The sequence below is a fragment of the Struthio camelus genome, chromosome 1 (assembly GCF_040807025.1).
Source record: "Struthio camelus isolate bStrCam1 chromosome 1, bStrCam1.hap1, whole genome shotgun sequence".
Classification (NCBI taxonomy): Eukaryota; Metazoa; Chordata; class Aves; order Struthioniformes; family Struthionidae; genus Struthio; species Struthio camelus.
The window spans coordinates 196261061-196275810 of NC_090942.1; the positions used below are offsets into that span (position 1 = coordinate 196261061).

Sequence of the window (14750 nt, forward strand, 5' to 3'; positions counted from 1 at the left end):
AAATGTAAATGGAGTAAATCTAAGCTAGAAAGAAAAAAAAAGGGGGGGAACAGAGAGCAGAAAAGTTTTATTGGAAGTTCAAATTTGTTAATCTTTTCAAATCTTTTTATGTCCTCGTGTTTGTTTCAGAGTGGTGAACCAGTACCAAGAGTTAGTTCAAAATGAAGCTAAATGTCCTGTGAAAATGTTTCATAATTCAGGTGGATCAGTCAATCTTAGTCATCTTTCTCCAGGGAAGGAAATGGAAGTGAGTTTATTGAGCCCTACGTTTCTTATATTTGTACTTGATTTTTGAACTATTTGAAGGATCTTTGCTAGCCATATTTAAAAGTAAAATAACCTGAAGGAATTTTTAAACACAGTATTGTTGTAATCAATCATTCAGGTTAAATATTTTGTAAAGAGGTTGGAGGAAGGTACTTTTGTTTTCACTGATCACAGGCTCTTTTGTAGTCCCTATACCCTATTTTCTGTATTTTACAGAGCGGCATAGGATAATACGGTTGTGGACTTTCCAGTGCAGGCCAGTAAACAGAGAATCAGATGTAGCAGCTGAACTTTTACCTTTATTAAAAAAAAAAAAAAAAAAAGTATTTTTATCTGAATTTGAAGAGGCAAACTTTCAAAAAAAAAATAAATCACCTTCAGAAATCACTTTCAGAAAAAAGCACCTGTGCTTGTGTGTACATATACAGTAGAGATTCCTGCATTCCCAAATTCTCATGCCTGTTGACATTGCCCTATATTTATTGGCTTCTTCTGGCTTTCTTGATCAGATTCAGTTCTCTAGTGGTAAGTTGTATTTACCAACTAGAAAATGAATTTCAATAAATTAAGACTCTTCAGTTTGCTGCCTCTCTCCCTTAGATACCTACTTTTAACCTAGAATAACCTTTCTTTGAAAGAGCGTTCTTTGTGTTAGCCAGAAAAGTAAGCAAAGGCCAGCAGTTGCAGAGAAGAATTCATAGGTATACGTGTATGCATAAGTATGCATATACATATATATGTTCATATGTATATGTATGAATATATACACATGTATGTGTGGGAGGGCTCTGTGTGTGTGTGTATATATGTATATATATAAATATATAAAAATAAAATCATAGAAAAAGTTAGGTTGGAAGGGTATTTCTAGAAGTCATCTTGTCCAGCTGTCCAAAACCCCACTGAAAGCAGGACCAAAATTACTCGGGTTATTTTATTAACAATCTAGCCTCATTTTGAGTGGTGCATTAATCTTTATTTTCAGAATTAAGGAAAATTTTTGTGTAGTAGAAGAGAAAGGTAGTCCTCAGGAGTTTCTTCAAAAAATTCTTTTTTATAAGAAAACAACTAGAAGTGTATAAATGAAAGATAGTCAGTCTCTTCTATTACTGAGAATCAGTGGAGGCTAAGAAGGTTGATTCAGTGCAATTGTGGATTCTCAGATTTGTTAGCCTATGTGCATCCAAGTTAGGCTAACGCACTGACATGCCTTGTTCACTGTGTCGGGATCCTCTTTTTATAGTTTCACTATCTAAAACTAGTTAGCAGACTATGTATGCTTAGACAACTGTTTTCATTTATGAAATACATGGCTTTATATATATAAAAAAAGACAGGTTACAACTGTAAATGTATTTTCACTGTTGTCTTTTGAGTGTTATCTTTTGAAAGTATGGATTTAGAGTCAGTTATGAGTGACGAAGAAAAACAGATTTGAATAGCTGAAGTTAATTCCTTCTGGAGCTTATAAAAACAAACAAAAAGCAGAACACCTTTCTTCTGAACAGATCAGTGAAATTCTGATCGCACAGAAGTCAGTGGGAAAAGGCCTGTTGATTTCTGCACATTCAGGATTTCCCTGAAATATTTCCCTGAAATGTCTAGATTTCTACTCTTAGAATGCAGAAATCTGATCCTGCTCTCTAAGTCCTTACTGGTTGGAAATGGCAGATGAATACAAATGGTCAATGAATGAAATGAAATAATTTTTCAAGTAAGACCATACTGGAGACTGACCTACTGAAAAGCAGCTCTGCAAAGGAGGACCTGGGGAGTCCTGGTGGACAACAAGTTGACCATGAGCCATCAATGTGCTCTTGTGGCCAAGAAGGCCAGTGGTGTGTCCTGGGGTGCATTAGGAAGAGCTTTGCCAGCTGCAGGTCGAGGGAGGTGATCCTTCCTTCCCCTCTACTCAGCCCTAGTGAGGCTGCACCTGGAGTACTGTGTCTAGTTCTGAGCTCCCCAATACAAGAAAGACGTAGAGCTACTGAAGCGAGTCCAGCAAAGAGCCACGAAGATTATTAAGGACCTGGAGCATCTCTCATATGAGGAGAGGCTAGAAGAGATGGGAATGTATAGCTTGGAGAAGAGAAGACTGAGGGGGCATCTGATCAATGTGTATAAGTATCTGAAGGGAGGGTGCCAAGAGGATGGGGCCAGACTCTTCTCGGTGGTGCCCAACAACAGGACGAGAGGCAGTGGGCAGAAACTGAAACGCAGGCAGTTCCGTCTGAACACGAGGAAAAACTTCTTTCCTGTGAGGGTGACTGAACACTGGAAGAGGTTGCCCAGAGAGGTTGTGAAGTCTCCATCCTGGGAGATACTCACAAGCTGTCTGGATAGGGACCTAGGCAACGTGCTTTAGGTGACGCTGCTCGAGCAGGGAGGTTGGACTAGATGATTTCCAGAGGTCCCTTCCAACCTCAACCATTCTGTGATTCTGTGTAATTCTCTGATTGTCCTTTTTTTAAAGTGTATCTGTCACTCTTCCATTTGTGAATAAGTGCCAAGAAGGACTTCAGAAAGACGGAGAAAAATCAAATTCCTTAGTTTTTTTCCACCTCTGCTTAAATTTTAGCAGCATTTTAGAGTTTATTCTTCATAGTAAGCGTTCTGTCTGCAAAGAGTCAGTCATAGGGTTATGGTTTGATAAAAATCTTCAGTAACGTTTCAAAGGCATTCTATCGTGGTTTTGAGAATTCTAATACAAATTAATTGGATTGTTACACTTTCCTGTCAAATATATGGAAGCTCGCATCATTGCTAAGGTAGTGCTAATTTCTCTTTCCTCCTAGCAGCCAGAAAGTTTATCAGGCTCTGTTCAGTCTTCAGTATTGGGGAAAGGTGTAAAACACCGACCTCCTCCTATCAAATTACCTTCAAGTTCAGGAAGTAGCTCTTCAGGTAATTATTTACTGACTTTAGTGTCTCTTTTTCCATGTGTTCTGACTATTGTAAAGTGACATACTATTACTTTAGTAAAATCTTAATTAAAACATCATTATCTGATGTGTGAAAAGAGTTTTCCAAAGCATCATTGTGTTGATTTCCAATTATATTGTTTAGGAATGTATGTAGTAACAGGTTAACATAAACTCACAAAATAATAATATATTTTAATTATGCTTTTTCAGGTAATATTTTTAGTCCACAGCAGTCAAGTGGCCATCTAAAATCCCCAACTCCTCCTCCTCCTCCTCCTCCTCCTCCTTCTAAGCCTGCTGGTCTTTCTCGGAAACAGTCTATGGATCTTAATCAAGTTAGCATGCTTTCTCCAGCTGCCATGTCTCCTGCGAGCTCTTCACAAAGTGAGTCACGACCTAAATTCTCCATTAAATCTTAGGCTTTTGCATAAATGCTTCTTGAGATAAACTTCTTAACCTGTGGTATGATGAAATTTAAATGTACAGTGTACCCTAAATTGTATAAGTTGTGCAGCTTCAGGCAGGTCTCTTGTTCACTGTATGTATTTTATGTTTATTGTAATTGTGTTTGTTTTTTCTGTATATATGTATGCACCCTTTGTGTATACGTTTTAATACATTTTTATGCAACTACTATGATCTCCTCTTTTATCAAAGGGTGGTAGATGATGTGACAACATAAAATTCCAAAGTGTAGATTTTTCCTCCAGTGTAAAAACAGTGTGTTAGATCAGTTTGCCTTTACATAATTTAAGCATCTGTTTTTTAAAAAAAAATGTTATAGGAGCTGGTGCAGTTGTATCTCTATGTATGTATATAATCTGATCAGTCCCAAGGTGGTGATACAATAAACTATAAGATGATTTTTTAAAACGCTCCTACACTGTTTTACAAATCATTGCTGATTACAAGCGTGGTGGTGATGCTGCTGCTGATGGTAATAGCACCATATTCTCAAGTGTTAAAATGTAAATTTCAGTAACGAGTGACATCCTAGTTTAATTTTTTTCATTAACACTGATAGGATTATTATAATCAGACATATAGATCATAAACAGTTTTTAAAATATGTATGCGTCTTGAGACATTTCATGAACAGATTTGTACAAAGAGAGAAATCACCGCTGCAGTTTTTCAGACTTTTTTATGAATAATTGTATACTGAACATTCCAGTATCCTGCACAGTATTATACTGTGGTTTTTGCATTAAATAATTTGAAATCTGGATAGCTCAAAAGGTGTAATTTTTCTGCCTTCTTGTTTTGCACAAAGAAAAATAGAAAGCTTAAAAGTTTTCTTCTAACAGATTTACTCACATTTTTATATTACTGCTATGGATGGTGTAAATTACTGCACACAGTTGTTACTGTAAGTAAGGCTCTGGTCACAACCTCTGGACATTCACATTTCTTTCCTTTCTTTCTGCAGGACATGAAAGCTAAAAAAGAAAACACCCCAAGAGCTTTTTTTTTTTTCTTCTATTGATAAACTGTGCTTACTGCATCCACAACAAATATAGCTATACATACTACATTTTAGCAGAAAGAATTACACAATAACTTTTAAAGATGCAGTATTATCCTCTGTTTAAAGAAAAAAACACACATTTTGTTCTCTTTGTTTGATCAAAATTTGGCAAATGGGAGTTTAGTTATCTGAGCAAATTTAGATTGACCCCACAATTACTGAAATAGTATCTGTTCTTTGTTCAATCTGTTGTTTTCCATGATATGTTTTTTAATATGATGCTATTGTGCAGGCAGTGCATATAGAGTATATGTTTAACTTTTTAGGACGAAAACATTAATTAGGTTAAAATGATCACTCAGAAAAATTGTTTTATTTTGACTTAAATATTTCTGAATAGAGTTATGACTTAATGTGCCAGAAATTTTGGAGGAATGGTACGAATTTGTGTTCAGTTTAAAGAATTAAGCATGGAGAATGGGGTTTCTGTGTGATATACTGCATCCTTAACAATGAGTGCGTGCTGCAACACTCGTGTCGTGTAGAAATTAACACTCGCAGTTTAAAAAATGGAACAAATTATCAGTGCTAAATAAGATTCCATTAACCTTATTATACAAAAAGGACTGGCCTTTTATAACAAACTAGCACTTTTTATTTTTCTCAATGAGCAGGGTCTGGAACTCCTAAACCATCTACTCCTACTCCAACCAACACCCCTTCATCGACCCCACACCCTCCTGATGCTCAGAGCTCAACTCCTATTACCCCTTCTGCCACCCCTACTCCCCAAGATTCAGGCTTCACCCCTCAGCCCACTTTGTTAACCCCGTTTGCTCAGCAGCAAATGTCTCTGAGCCAGGCATTGCCTGTAATGACCATTCCTCTTTCCACCATGGTAACATCCATTACTACAGGAACAACCTCCACCCAGGTCATGGCAAACCCTGCAGGACTTAACTTCATCAATGTAGTGGGCTCTGTGTGGTAAGTCCTTTGTTATGATGGTTTCTTAATTTATCGGGGTGGGGGGGGGGGGTCTGTTTGGTTTTTTGTTTGTTTTGTTGTTTTTTTTTAATACCAAATTGTTCAGCATACATTAAGATAGATATTTTTCAGAATCTCCAATACAGAAAGGTCATTCACCTTGTAATTATGAAGTGATGAACAATTAGAAATTACTTATATTATTGAAATTTGAGGCATCTACTATCAAAGTGTTAAAAAAGTCTGTTAAGAAACTTTGAGCTTTTAAGATTAAGGGTTTCATTTTATAAGGCTTACCTCAAAATTTAAGTATTTTTTTGAAGTTTTGCTCTTTTATGAGTTTGATTTTTTTGTTTTATTAATCATAAAAGAGGAGATATCATATGCAGAAAGTTCTAAATGAAAAAGAAAGAAGTGCAATATTAAGGTCCCTGTAAATCAAAATATTTTGTAAAATATTTATAATAGGAAATCAGCAAATCTGATTTCTAACAATTACTTAAACTTTTAGGTTAAACTTATTTTGATCCTTAAAACTCATGTTGTGGTTAAAAAGAAGTGCTGTTGAAAATAGATTACGTGATATAAGACTGCTTTTAAACTAAATGAAATTTCACAGTCAGTGTCTGATGGTCAGTGCAAGTCACACGGTATGCTTCAGTGCAAGTGTATTATACTTGAATTACTCGTTTAAGATGTTCAGCAGTTGATTACTGATAATTCATTAAGCAGGCTTTAAATGATGCAAAAGGAAAATATGAACCTGTTCTTCAGCTTTCTGTTACAATAGTGCAATGATTTTGAAGACTGATCTCCAGTCTTTCTAGTATATCTTGCAGACTGGTTCTTAAAAGAACCAGTTATATTTTATTTTCCATAGGTTATACCAAAGCAAAAAATTGTATAATGTGGAAAAAATGGATCTACATATTTGTTACACCCCAGGAATAACAATTTTTTAAGCTACCTTAAAGCTTTATCCATAATTCCATTTAGAGCGAACAAATGAGTGTACTTCTCATGAGATAGCAGGAAAAAAAATTAGTTCTTCAGAATTACTTCTACCTCTTGGGTTTGATGTGTTGTCTTTCCTCTTCTACAGTGGAGCACAGACACTGATGAGTGGTTCAAACCCTATGTTGGGGTGCAACACTGGTGCCATAGCCCCTGCAGGTATAAATCTGAGTGGCATTTTACCATCAGGAGGTCTGGTACCAAGTGCGCTGCCTGCTGCAATGCAGTCTGCCTCTCAAGCAGGTTAGTGTGAATAAGTCAAAAAGCCATCCTTCAGATAGGGACAGTGTGAAACCATTCTATGAGAACAATGGACAAAAGAGGCTGTTGTGTGAACAGAGTGTATATGTGATGACCTGAGCTTAGGAACAATATAAATATTTTTTTCTCCTAAATTTAAGCTGTGGTTGAGGTTGTTTGAGATTATGATTTTGAGGAGCTAGGCTGCGGAAACATACTCTACGTCTGGGTTATATGTTTGGTATGCCCAGCAGGAAGTTTTGAGTTAAACTGCATTTCAAATTCAGATGCAGCTTTGATAACAATGACTGCCAGAAAAAGAAGGCATGACAGAAATTAGAAAGAGGCCTTGCTCTTCAAATGTTTGTGGTGGTTTATTCTATTGCTGATACTGCTTTATTCTCGTAAAACAGTTAATTATTCCCATACGGCTTTCAAGTATGACTGTATAAATCTATATGCCTGAGTATTCATTAAAGGAGCATTTAAATTCCTAGTCTATTCAGTTTTTTGGAGAATATAATAAAGACAAAAACACTAATGTATGATTATGGAATCAGAAGGATAGAAGAGATTTTGATAGCTGTCCCTTACACTGAGACATGGGCAGTGTTTATCTAAACTATCTTTAAATACCTTCACTGAAGAAGATTCCAGTCTCCCTCAGTAGCTGTTTGGAGTAGTTCACTGTCCGTACAAAGTGTTTCCTTCTAATTACAATGCATCTCCTTAACTGTGAATTAAGTTATTTCTTTTATCCTGTTCCTTGGAGACATGAGAAACAGTTGATCGCTTCCCTTTACCTTCTAAATATCAGAAACATGCTGACACGTCCCACGTTTGTCTTCTCTTTCTGATAGGTCGTATTTTTCAAACCTTTCATAATCCTATCACTCTCTTCTAGACTGTCCAATTTGCTTACATCCTTCTTAAAATGTGATACCCAAAACTGGATACAAGCCTGAGCTTGGCTGATTTACCACTGTGGAGCACAGCAGAATAACTGCATCTCATCTCTTTCACAACATTCCTGTTAACATTCCCCCAAATGAGGTCTGCCTATTTTTATTTGTATTTTTTTGCAACAGCAATTGCATTAACATAAGAATGGCTGTACTGGGTTAGGCTGAAAATCCATCCAGTTTATATTCTGTGTCTGACAGTGGCCATTAGACAATACTTAGGGGAGAGTGTAAGACCAAGCACGTATAGGGTTATACATGTGTACAGCCCCCACCTCTTCTGGCAATCTACAGCTTTGAGACGGTCTCAGATAAAGGCTATCCATGTGGATCTTTGGGTTTACCATCCCTTGGCAGATTTCTCTTCTGTGGATTTATCTACTTTTTGAATCCATTTATATTTTCGGCATCTGCAGCATCTTGCAATAGTGAATTTTATAAATGTGCACTATGTGTGAAGAGGTGGTGTGTTCTGGTGTGCGATACTGATGTTTCAGATACATTTGTGATTTACTGTAATTTCTCGCATCCTTTCTTGCTGTATAGATGCAAAGCTGGTTACTCACCATGTTATACTTGTTCATTTGTCTTTTTTGAATTCAATATCACTGATTTTGGACCTTTTCTCCAACTTTTTAGGAACGTTTTTAGTTCGAATCCTGTCCTTACAAGCACTACTAAATTTTAACAATTTTGGTGTCATTCACAGATGTTACAAACACTGATGTCCACATAACAAATGGAAGTAGTGATTTGAACTAGGTCTGTGGCAGACCTCTGGGGAATTCTGTTTGACCATTAATGTTTTATTGAAGCATTTTAATCAAGCTCATAGCTTACTACACACAAACCTTTTTTTTTTTTTTTAATCAAAGCTTTGAAGAATGCCATGTGGAATAATAGCAAAAGCTCTACTGAAACCAGAAATGTCTTCCTAGAAGCCTTCGGAGGGAGGACAGTTGTTAAGATTTTAGGTGTTTTTGTTTAGTTTTTTAATGATTGGTGTCACTTGCCACGTTAGTTCCCACATAGTTGCCACATAGTTTCTCTCTAGAGAAACTATAAGAACCTGTACATCAATGAGTCCTCAGATATTTCTGGATTTACTGTACAAACAGTAAAACATTAAAGCCAGGAGAAGAATCACTGAATAATAACTGCTGTAATATTCTCCACATTCATCTTTGTCATAAATGCGGTGATAGGTTACAGGGTTTACAGTGTACCATGTTTAGTAGTGATACAGTTTTCTTTCTGTTTAGTCAGCACTAACTTTGAATCTGGACAACTATGCACTTTTCAACTCTAGGGAAAATGCAGCACTGTGTTTGAGTATAAAGTTTCAGCTTGCCAGCTTCCACCTTCCAGATGTTTAGAAATAATCCTAGTGGAAGGGGGTATTTAATGCAACACACGTAGTTAATGACTTTCTACTAATAAAAAGATGTTTTCTTTAACAGGCAGCCCTTTTGGTTTGAAAAATGCATCAAATCTTCGGCCCTTAAATCTTCTACAGGTAATTGATATACTTGGACACACTAACAATGATAATTTTTTGTATTGCTTTGGAAACATGTTTAGTGCTTTTTACCACATTGGCCCGCACAGCTCTTTGAAGACAGTTGTTTGGAAACAAGCCATTTATTGTAAATTTTTGATTACTAATTAAATACATAAAGCAAGAGAAAAAGCTGGTCCCATAAAGATTGCAAGAGGAAATGACATTCTCAGCTCACTACAAAGCAGCTGTTTCTCAGTAACAATATAAAAATGCTGACATTTGAATTCAAGAGATTAATCCTAAAATACCATCTTCTGTTTTCAGCATTAGCCTAGGCTTGCAGTGCAAATAATTTTTAAACTGAAATTATGCCTATTTGAAAAGTGCAAAACAGTACAGTAGAATCACTCATGGTTACACGTATAGGCCTAAAAGCTGAGGTGAGCATGCACAGGTAGGTGCACTAATTGCTTTAAAAAACCTTCTGGTAATGGAAATAGAAGTCCATGTAAGATAGAGAGTTTAGAGGCTCTATAAATATCTTCTTTAAATTAAACATGCACACACACAAACATGCACAAAAGACACATTATGTCTGAGCTCCGCATAAAAGCATAACAGGGAATGTGCATAGAACTGGCTTTAGTTCCTGGATCTTGAAGTCACTTGAAAGTTACAGCTGCAGAGGTGCAGCTTCCAACTTCCACAAATCCCAAGTTCTACAAAAAAAGAAGTTTCACAAGCACCATGCTTCCAGAATTTAATACCAGTAAGACATCAGCCACAACTTTGATACTTCCTCTTCCAACTCCTGTACGTGCTCCAGAAGCATGGAATAGGGCTGGCACAGGAGGCAGTTCTGCCAGAGTAGAGCTCTTCTGTAAAATTAAATATTTGTATTTGTGATTCCAAATTAAAGTGTAGCCACTCAGGCTATATCTTTGTAAGTCAAGAATAATTTAGTTGAAATCAGTGCAATTAATACTGTAAAACTGGAATAAGTGAGACGAATCAACACTGTTTGGTTTTAACATTTCTTGCATCGGACTTTGCAACTTATTCATTGGAAGCACCTAAATACAGTGGAATATTCTGAATATGAAACTAGTATACTGTGCTTTTGAAGACTCCTTTATACCTCCAGTGTTGGTGCAATCTCTACAATTTTAATTAAAATAGGCTAATAAAAAGGTATTTCGCTGTAGAACTAGCTAGCTACAATTAATGCAGGTTTGTTTTCTGAGCATGAGGCTTTCTCACAAACAACAGCTATTGTAAACGGATTCATTTTAAAGGATTTTTTTCAAAATCTCCAAGGCGTGCATCATTAGCAATATCATATTCATCCTAGGACAATGGGAAACTCAGCAGTTTGATTGAATTATGCCTTTTGTTTTTAATCTTTAACAGCTTCCAGGTGGTTCACTTATTTTTAACCCACTCCAGCAACAGCAGCAGCAGCAGCTGTCACAGTTTTCTCCACAGCAACAATCTCAACAGCCTACAACCTGTAGTCCTCAGCAACAGGGAGAACAGGTGTGTGCTAACAGCCCTCAGCCTGGGGTGCTTGGATGAAACAGTTTCTCCTATTCTCCCCAGTCTCCACAAGTAAATAAGCCTTTACACAACAGATTTGAAACAGATGTGGGGGGGAAAGTCCTCTTCCAAATTCTTCTCAAACTGCAAAGACTGCAGTGGCTTTGTTGCCATGGCTGGAGCTGGGTCATACTTACCTACGTCCTCTATAAAAGAGCAATAGCAAGACAACTGGCTAAGCATTATCTTGCTCTAACATGAAGAGAGCCAGCCCACTGTATGAGTGGTGTGAAATTAATTAGTGTTGTCCTGTTTATCACAGCTAGCAGATACCATACACTTCAGATGAACAGAGAAGAGACACAGAACAGGATTACTAGAGAGTAACTGAAATTTCCTGTCGGGAGTTGGTTTATGATCCTCACTGCTGTCGTTCTCTCTGCACCCAAAAAAGTACCCGTTGGCTTTAAAGCTGTAATCTTAGAATAATTTGCTCTACTGCTGCCTATACTCAGTGTTAAAGGGTTTAATCACTGAAGAAGTCTAAACTCTTGATGGAGACTAATCTGTTTTCAAAATACCAAATTTTGAGTGGTTGGTTCTACCTGTGCCTAAAATCTTACCAGGACTAATGCAGCAGTTGGGGAAAACTGTAGCTGCTCTGCTTTTGTGTTCTTTAGGGCTACAAACTCTTGTCTCCTGGACATTCAAGACTTCTGTTTATCAAACAGTCTCTACTGGATACACAAATGTTTGTCTTAATTTTACTTGAGTATTGCAGACTGTTCATAAATAGGTTGACTCTGACTATAAGACTATCGGTCTACTATTTTCTATGCCTGCTTTTATGTCAGTTGATTTCTTAAAATGTTTCCAGGGCGTACAGTCTCCTGTGTCACAGGCGTTGTTCTGGAATGTGTGAAAGTTTAATGAGAGACTTCTAGAGATTTATTCTCAGAATCCAAATGTCAGTTACTAGTTGAATTATTTAAAAAAAAATGCAAGCTGGTGCTCTTAGGATTTATTTTTTGGACATTGAAGTAAGGACATTGACAAAGGCTGATTTGAGCCTAGTCCTTCCTACAGCAAACTTCTTCTGGAGGAAAATCAGTCTCTCAGCATTGGCTAACTTGCCCCCAAGGAACTTCTCTCTTATCACAAGTTACAGAGTAGGACTAGGGTCGTTAGACAAAAATCAGCAATTAGAAATACTAGATTCTTTAGCTTCAGTGAGAACAAGAACTGTATTTGTTCAGTGTTGTAATCCAAGTGCTTAGTGAAAAAAACTTTAGCCAAAAAATTTCCTGTTCTGCCAACAGAATGTGGGCTCACTTTTGTCATACTTTGGTGTTTTTTTGCAGATGTTGGTTCTATGGCTTTGATTTGTAAAAAAAAAAAAAAAAAAAAAAAAAAAAAAAAAAAAAAAAACCATTCTTAATACACACTACCATAACATTTTCTTTAATGTGCAGTCTTTTGGCCAAGTTTACCTAATCTTAGTGGCAGTATTTCATATGGTTATTCTAAAGAAGCACTACAGCAGCTCAAATTTGTTTCCTTTTTCCCCTTAAGATTGTTAAGCTAGGCAGCTTGCTAAATCACATACATAAAACACACTTAAGCACTTTCTTTCCAGATTTTATAAATTAATACGTAACATAAGGCCTGAAATAGACTGTAATTCAGCAACCATTGACCTCAATGGGCACCAGATTAGGCTCTAATAAATCAATTTGTATGATTAATGTGAGAGAGACTTTGTTCTGAAAACAAAATTTTAAAAGCAGTTTCTTTTTTCCATGAAGCTAAGGAAAGTGGCACAATCTGAATTTGTGAATATACTTTTCAGGCTTTTCACATTTTGATTATCATTAGGATTTTTGCATGTGGATAGTTTCAGGTGTCAGCTGAAGACTTCAGGGGCAGGGGGTTGGAGATGAAATATGATGCGATCAGAACTATGCACGGTAGTCTTTGCTGACTGACAGTGAGGAAGCTGACATCTGCCTGGGCCTTCTGCTAATTAACAGGCCCAATACTATCATTTCTGCCAGAGCTGTTTTGGGGTTTTCAGCGTGAGTAGTGACTATATTATTGCCTACACTCTATAAAAAGCAGAATTCAGAGTTTTAAAAAGGCACTTCAGAAGTTTGTCTTCATACCAGCTTTACTTACTTATTGGTGCCAGAGTTTGGTAATAAGGATCAAGCTTTTTCATTTCTGCTAGGGGTCTGACCAAGGTCCATCCAATCAAGATCAGGCATTATCTGCCCAACAAGCTGCTGTAATTAACCTGACTGGAGTAGGGAATTTTATGCAACCTCAAGCCACAGGTATGTGCTTGCTGAGCCTCCTTTTGTATTCGTGTATGTTGGTAAATTCATACTGAAATGAAGTTTGGTCTTAAAGAAGCCTTATGTTAGATCAGAACAATTTCCTCTTTATTATCAGCACATGAATTATACAAGAAATAATTTCTTTCAAAGCTGCACTTTTTTGCTTGATTTGGCAGTTATGTGTAGTAAATTGATTATCGTTAAAGCATATGGACATACTTCACACTTAATACAAAAAGAAAATACAGAAAACTTCCATGCCAGACTTCATTGAGGAATGTTTCTTTAACTCTGTGCCTAACCTCCCGTATGAGAAAACTTTTTGTGTCTCTACATGCACTTCATAACCTAATTACCTTCAAACTAACCGAGTATGTATATCACATATACTTTATTCTGTACTGTTTCCAATTTTACTCTGAAACTAATTCTATTGATCTCCCTTTTCTGTTGCGCTCTATTCCTTTGTCTTTCTTTCCTAACCTTGACAAACTCGACCTGACCTCTTTGACCTGCCTGCTTTCCCCTTCTCCTTTTCGTAGTGTTGTCTCAGCTTGGCTCTGCCATGAACAGACCTGAGCAAAGCCTTCCTCAGCAGAGACTCCAGCTCTCTTCTGCCTTACAACAGCAACAACAAGCCTTGCAGCAGCAGCAGCAACAGATACAAGTAATCCAGCAACTTCGCTCTGACTGCATTTAAAAAAAACAAAAAAAAAACCAAAAAAATACAATTCTCGGCTCCAAAACCAAAAATTCTGCCCCTTAGATTTTTTTGTTACTACTGTCTTCATGGTCTCTCAACGAGTAAAACATTTTGGCACACTACATCTTGAAAGACTTAAAATCTATTGTTAAATGAGCTTGGAGCACTGAATTTATTTTTATTCATTTAAGCCATCCACCTTCCTGATTTGATAACATTCAAGGAGTGTTTGTGGCACATTAAAAATAAGCTCTGCCAGGTGCCATTAGGATTTCAAAATAATGCGACAGCATGAACTTTGTAAGCACCTGTAAGTTCAAATGTACCACAGCTACAGTTAGCACATGGAAAAAGCAGCTCTAGCAAAGCATTCCTTTGCATACCATCATTCAGATGCTTTATAAAGAAATATCTTGGTGTTCTACCACACATTCTCCTTCAGGTGATACATGTAGAAGATACACATACTGAGGAAATACTAGGCTAAAAATGTAAAGCTACTGCTTAAACAAACATTCACTGAAGTTGCTGAGTTACTGCAGTTACTGCAACAGAGAGAGAGAGGGCAAAGAAACAACACCATCTAAGTATATGTGTAAAATGTTAAGATATGCCCTCAGCAGGCTTCTGTGCCACTGGTGCTGCTTGACTGTATTCATTACCCCAGTATGTGGTGTATTTTTTTGTTAACCCTGTACTTTCTCTCAGTTAATTTCATTTTTCCCCTTCCTATCGTTCTTCCTGAAATGAAAGGTAGCTATAAAGCTAACTCTTAACAAGCTTCCCCCCCACCCCCTTCTTTTTCATGGCAG

The 14750-nt window shown here is 36.9% G+C and overlaps 1 protein-coding gene across 50 annotated transcripts in view; it reads left to right on the forward strand.

Annotated features, from left to right (window-relative positions):
• The window catches only part of SUPT20H (SPT20 homolog, SAGA complex component), a 39488-nt gene that overhangs the window by 24026 nt on the left and 712 nt on the right, over window positions 1–14750 (forward strand). For 7 of the 50 annotated variants that reach the window (XM_068929992.1, XM_068929997.1, XM_068930002.1 and 4 more), the window contains exons 16-22: window positions 130–247; window positions 3066–3171; window positions 3402–3575; window positions 5334–5646; window positions 6749–6903; window positions 9323–9378; window positions 13127–13232. In XM_068929992.1, the coding sequence (XP_068786093.1) occupies window positions 130–247; window positions 3066–3171; window positions 3402–3575; window positions 5334–5646; window positions 6749–6903; window positions 9323–9378; window positions 13127–13232 (1028 nt within the window). Of the gene's footprint in view, window positions 1–129; window positions 248–3062; window positions 3172–3401; window positions 3576–5333; window positions 5647–6748; window positions 6904–7804; window positions 7954–9322; window positions 9379–10773; window positions 10900–13126; window positions 13233–13777; window positions 14046–14750 lie in introns of those variants that run through there. The other 43 variants (XM_068929981.1, XM_068929986.1, XM_068929988.1 and 40 more) reach the window with 11 other exon arrangements.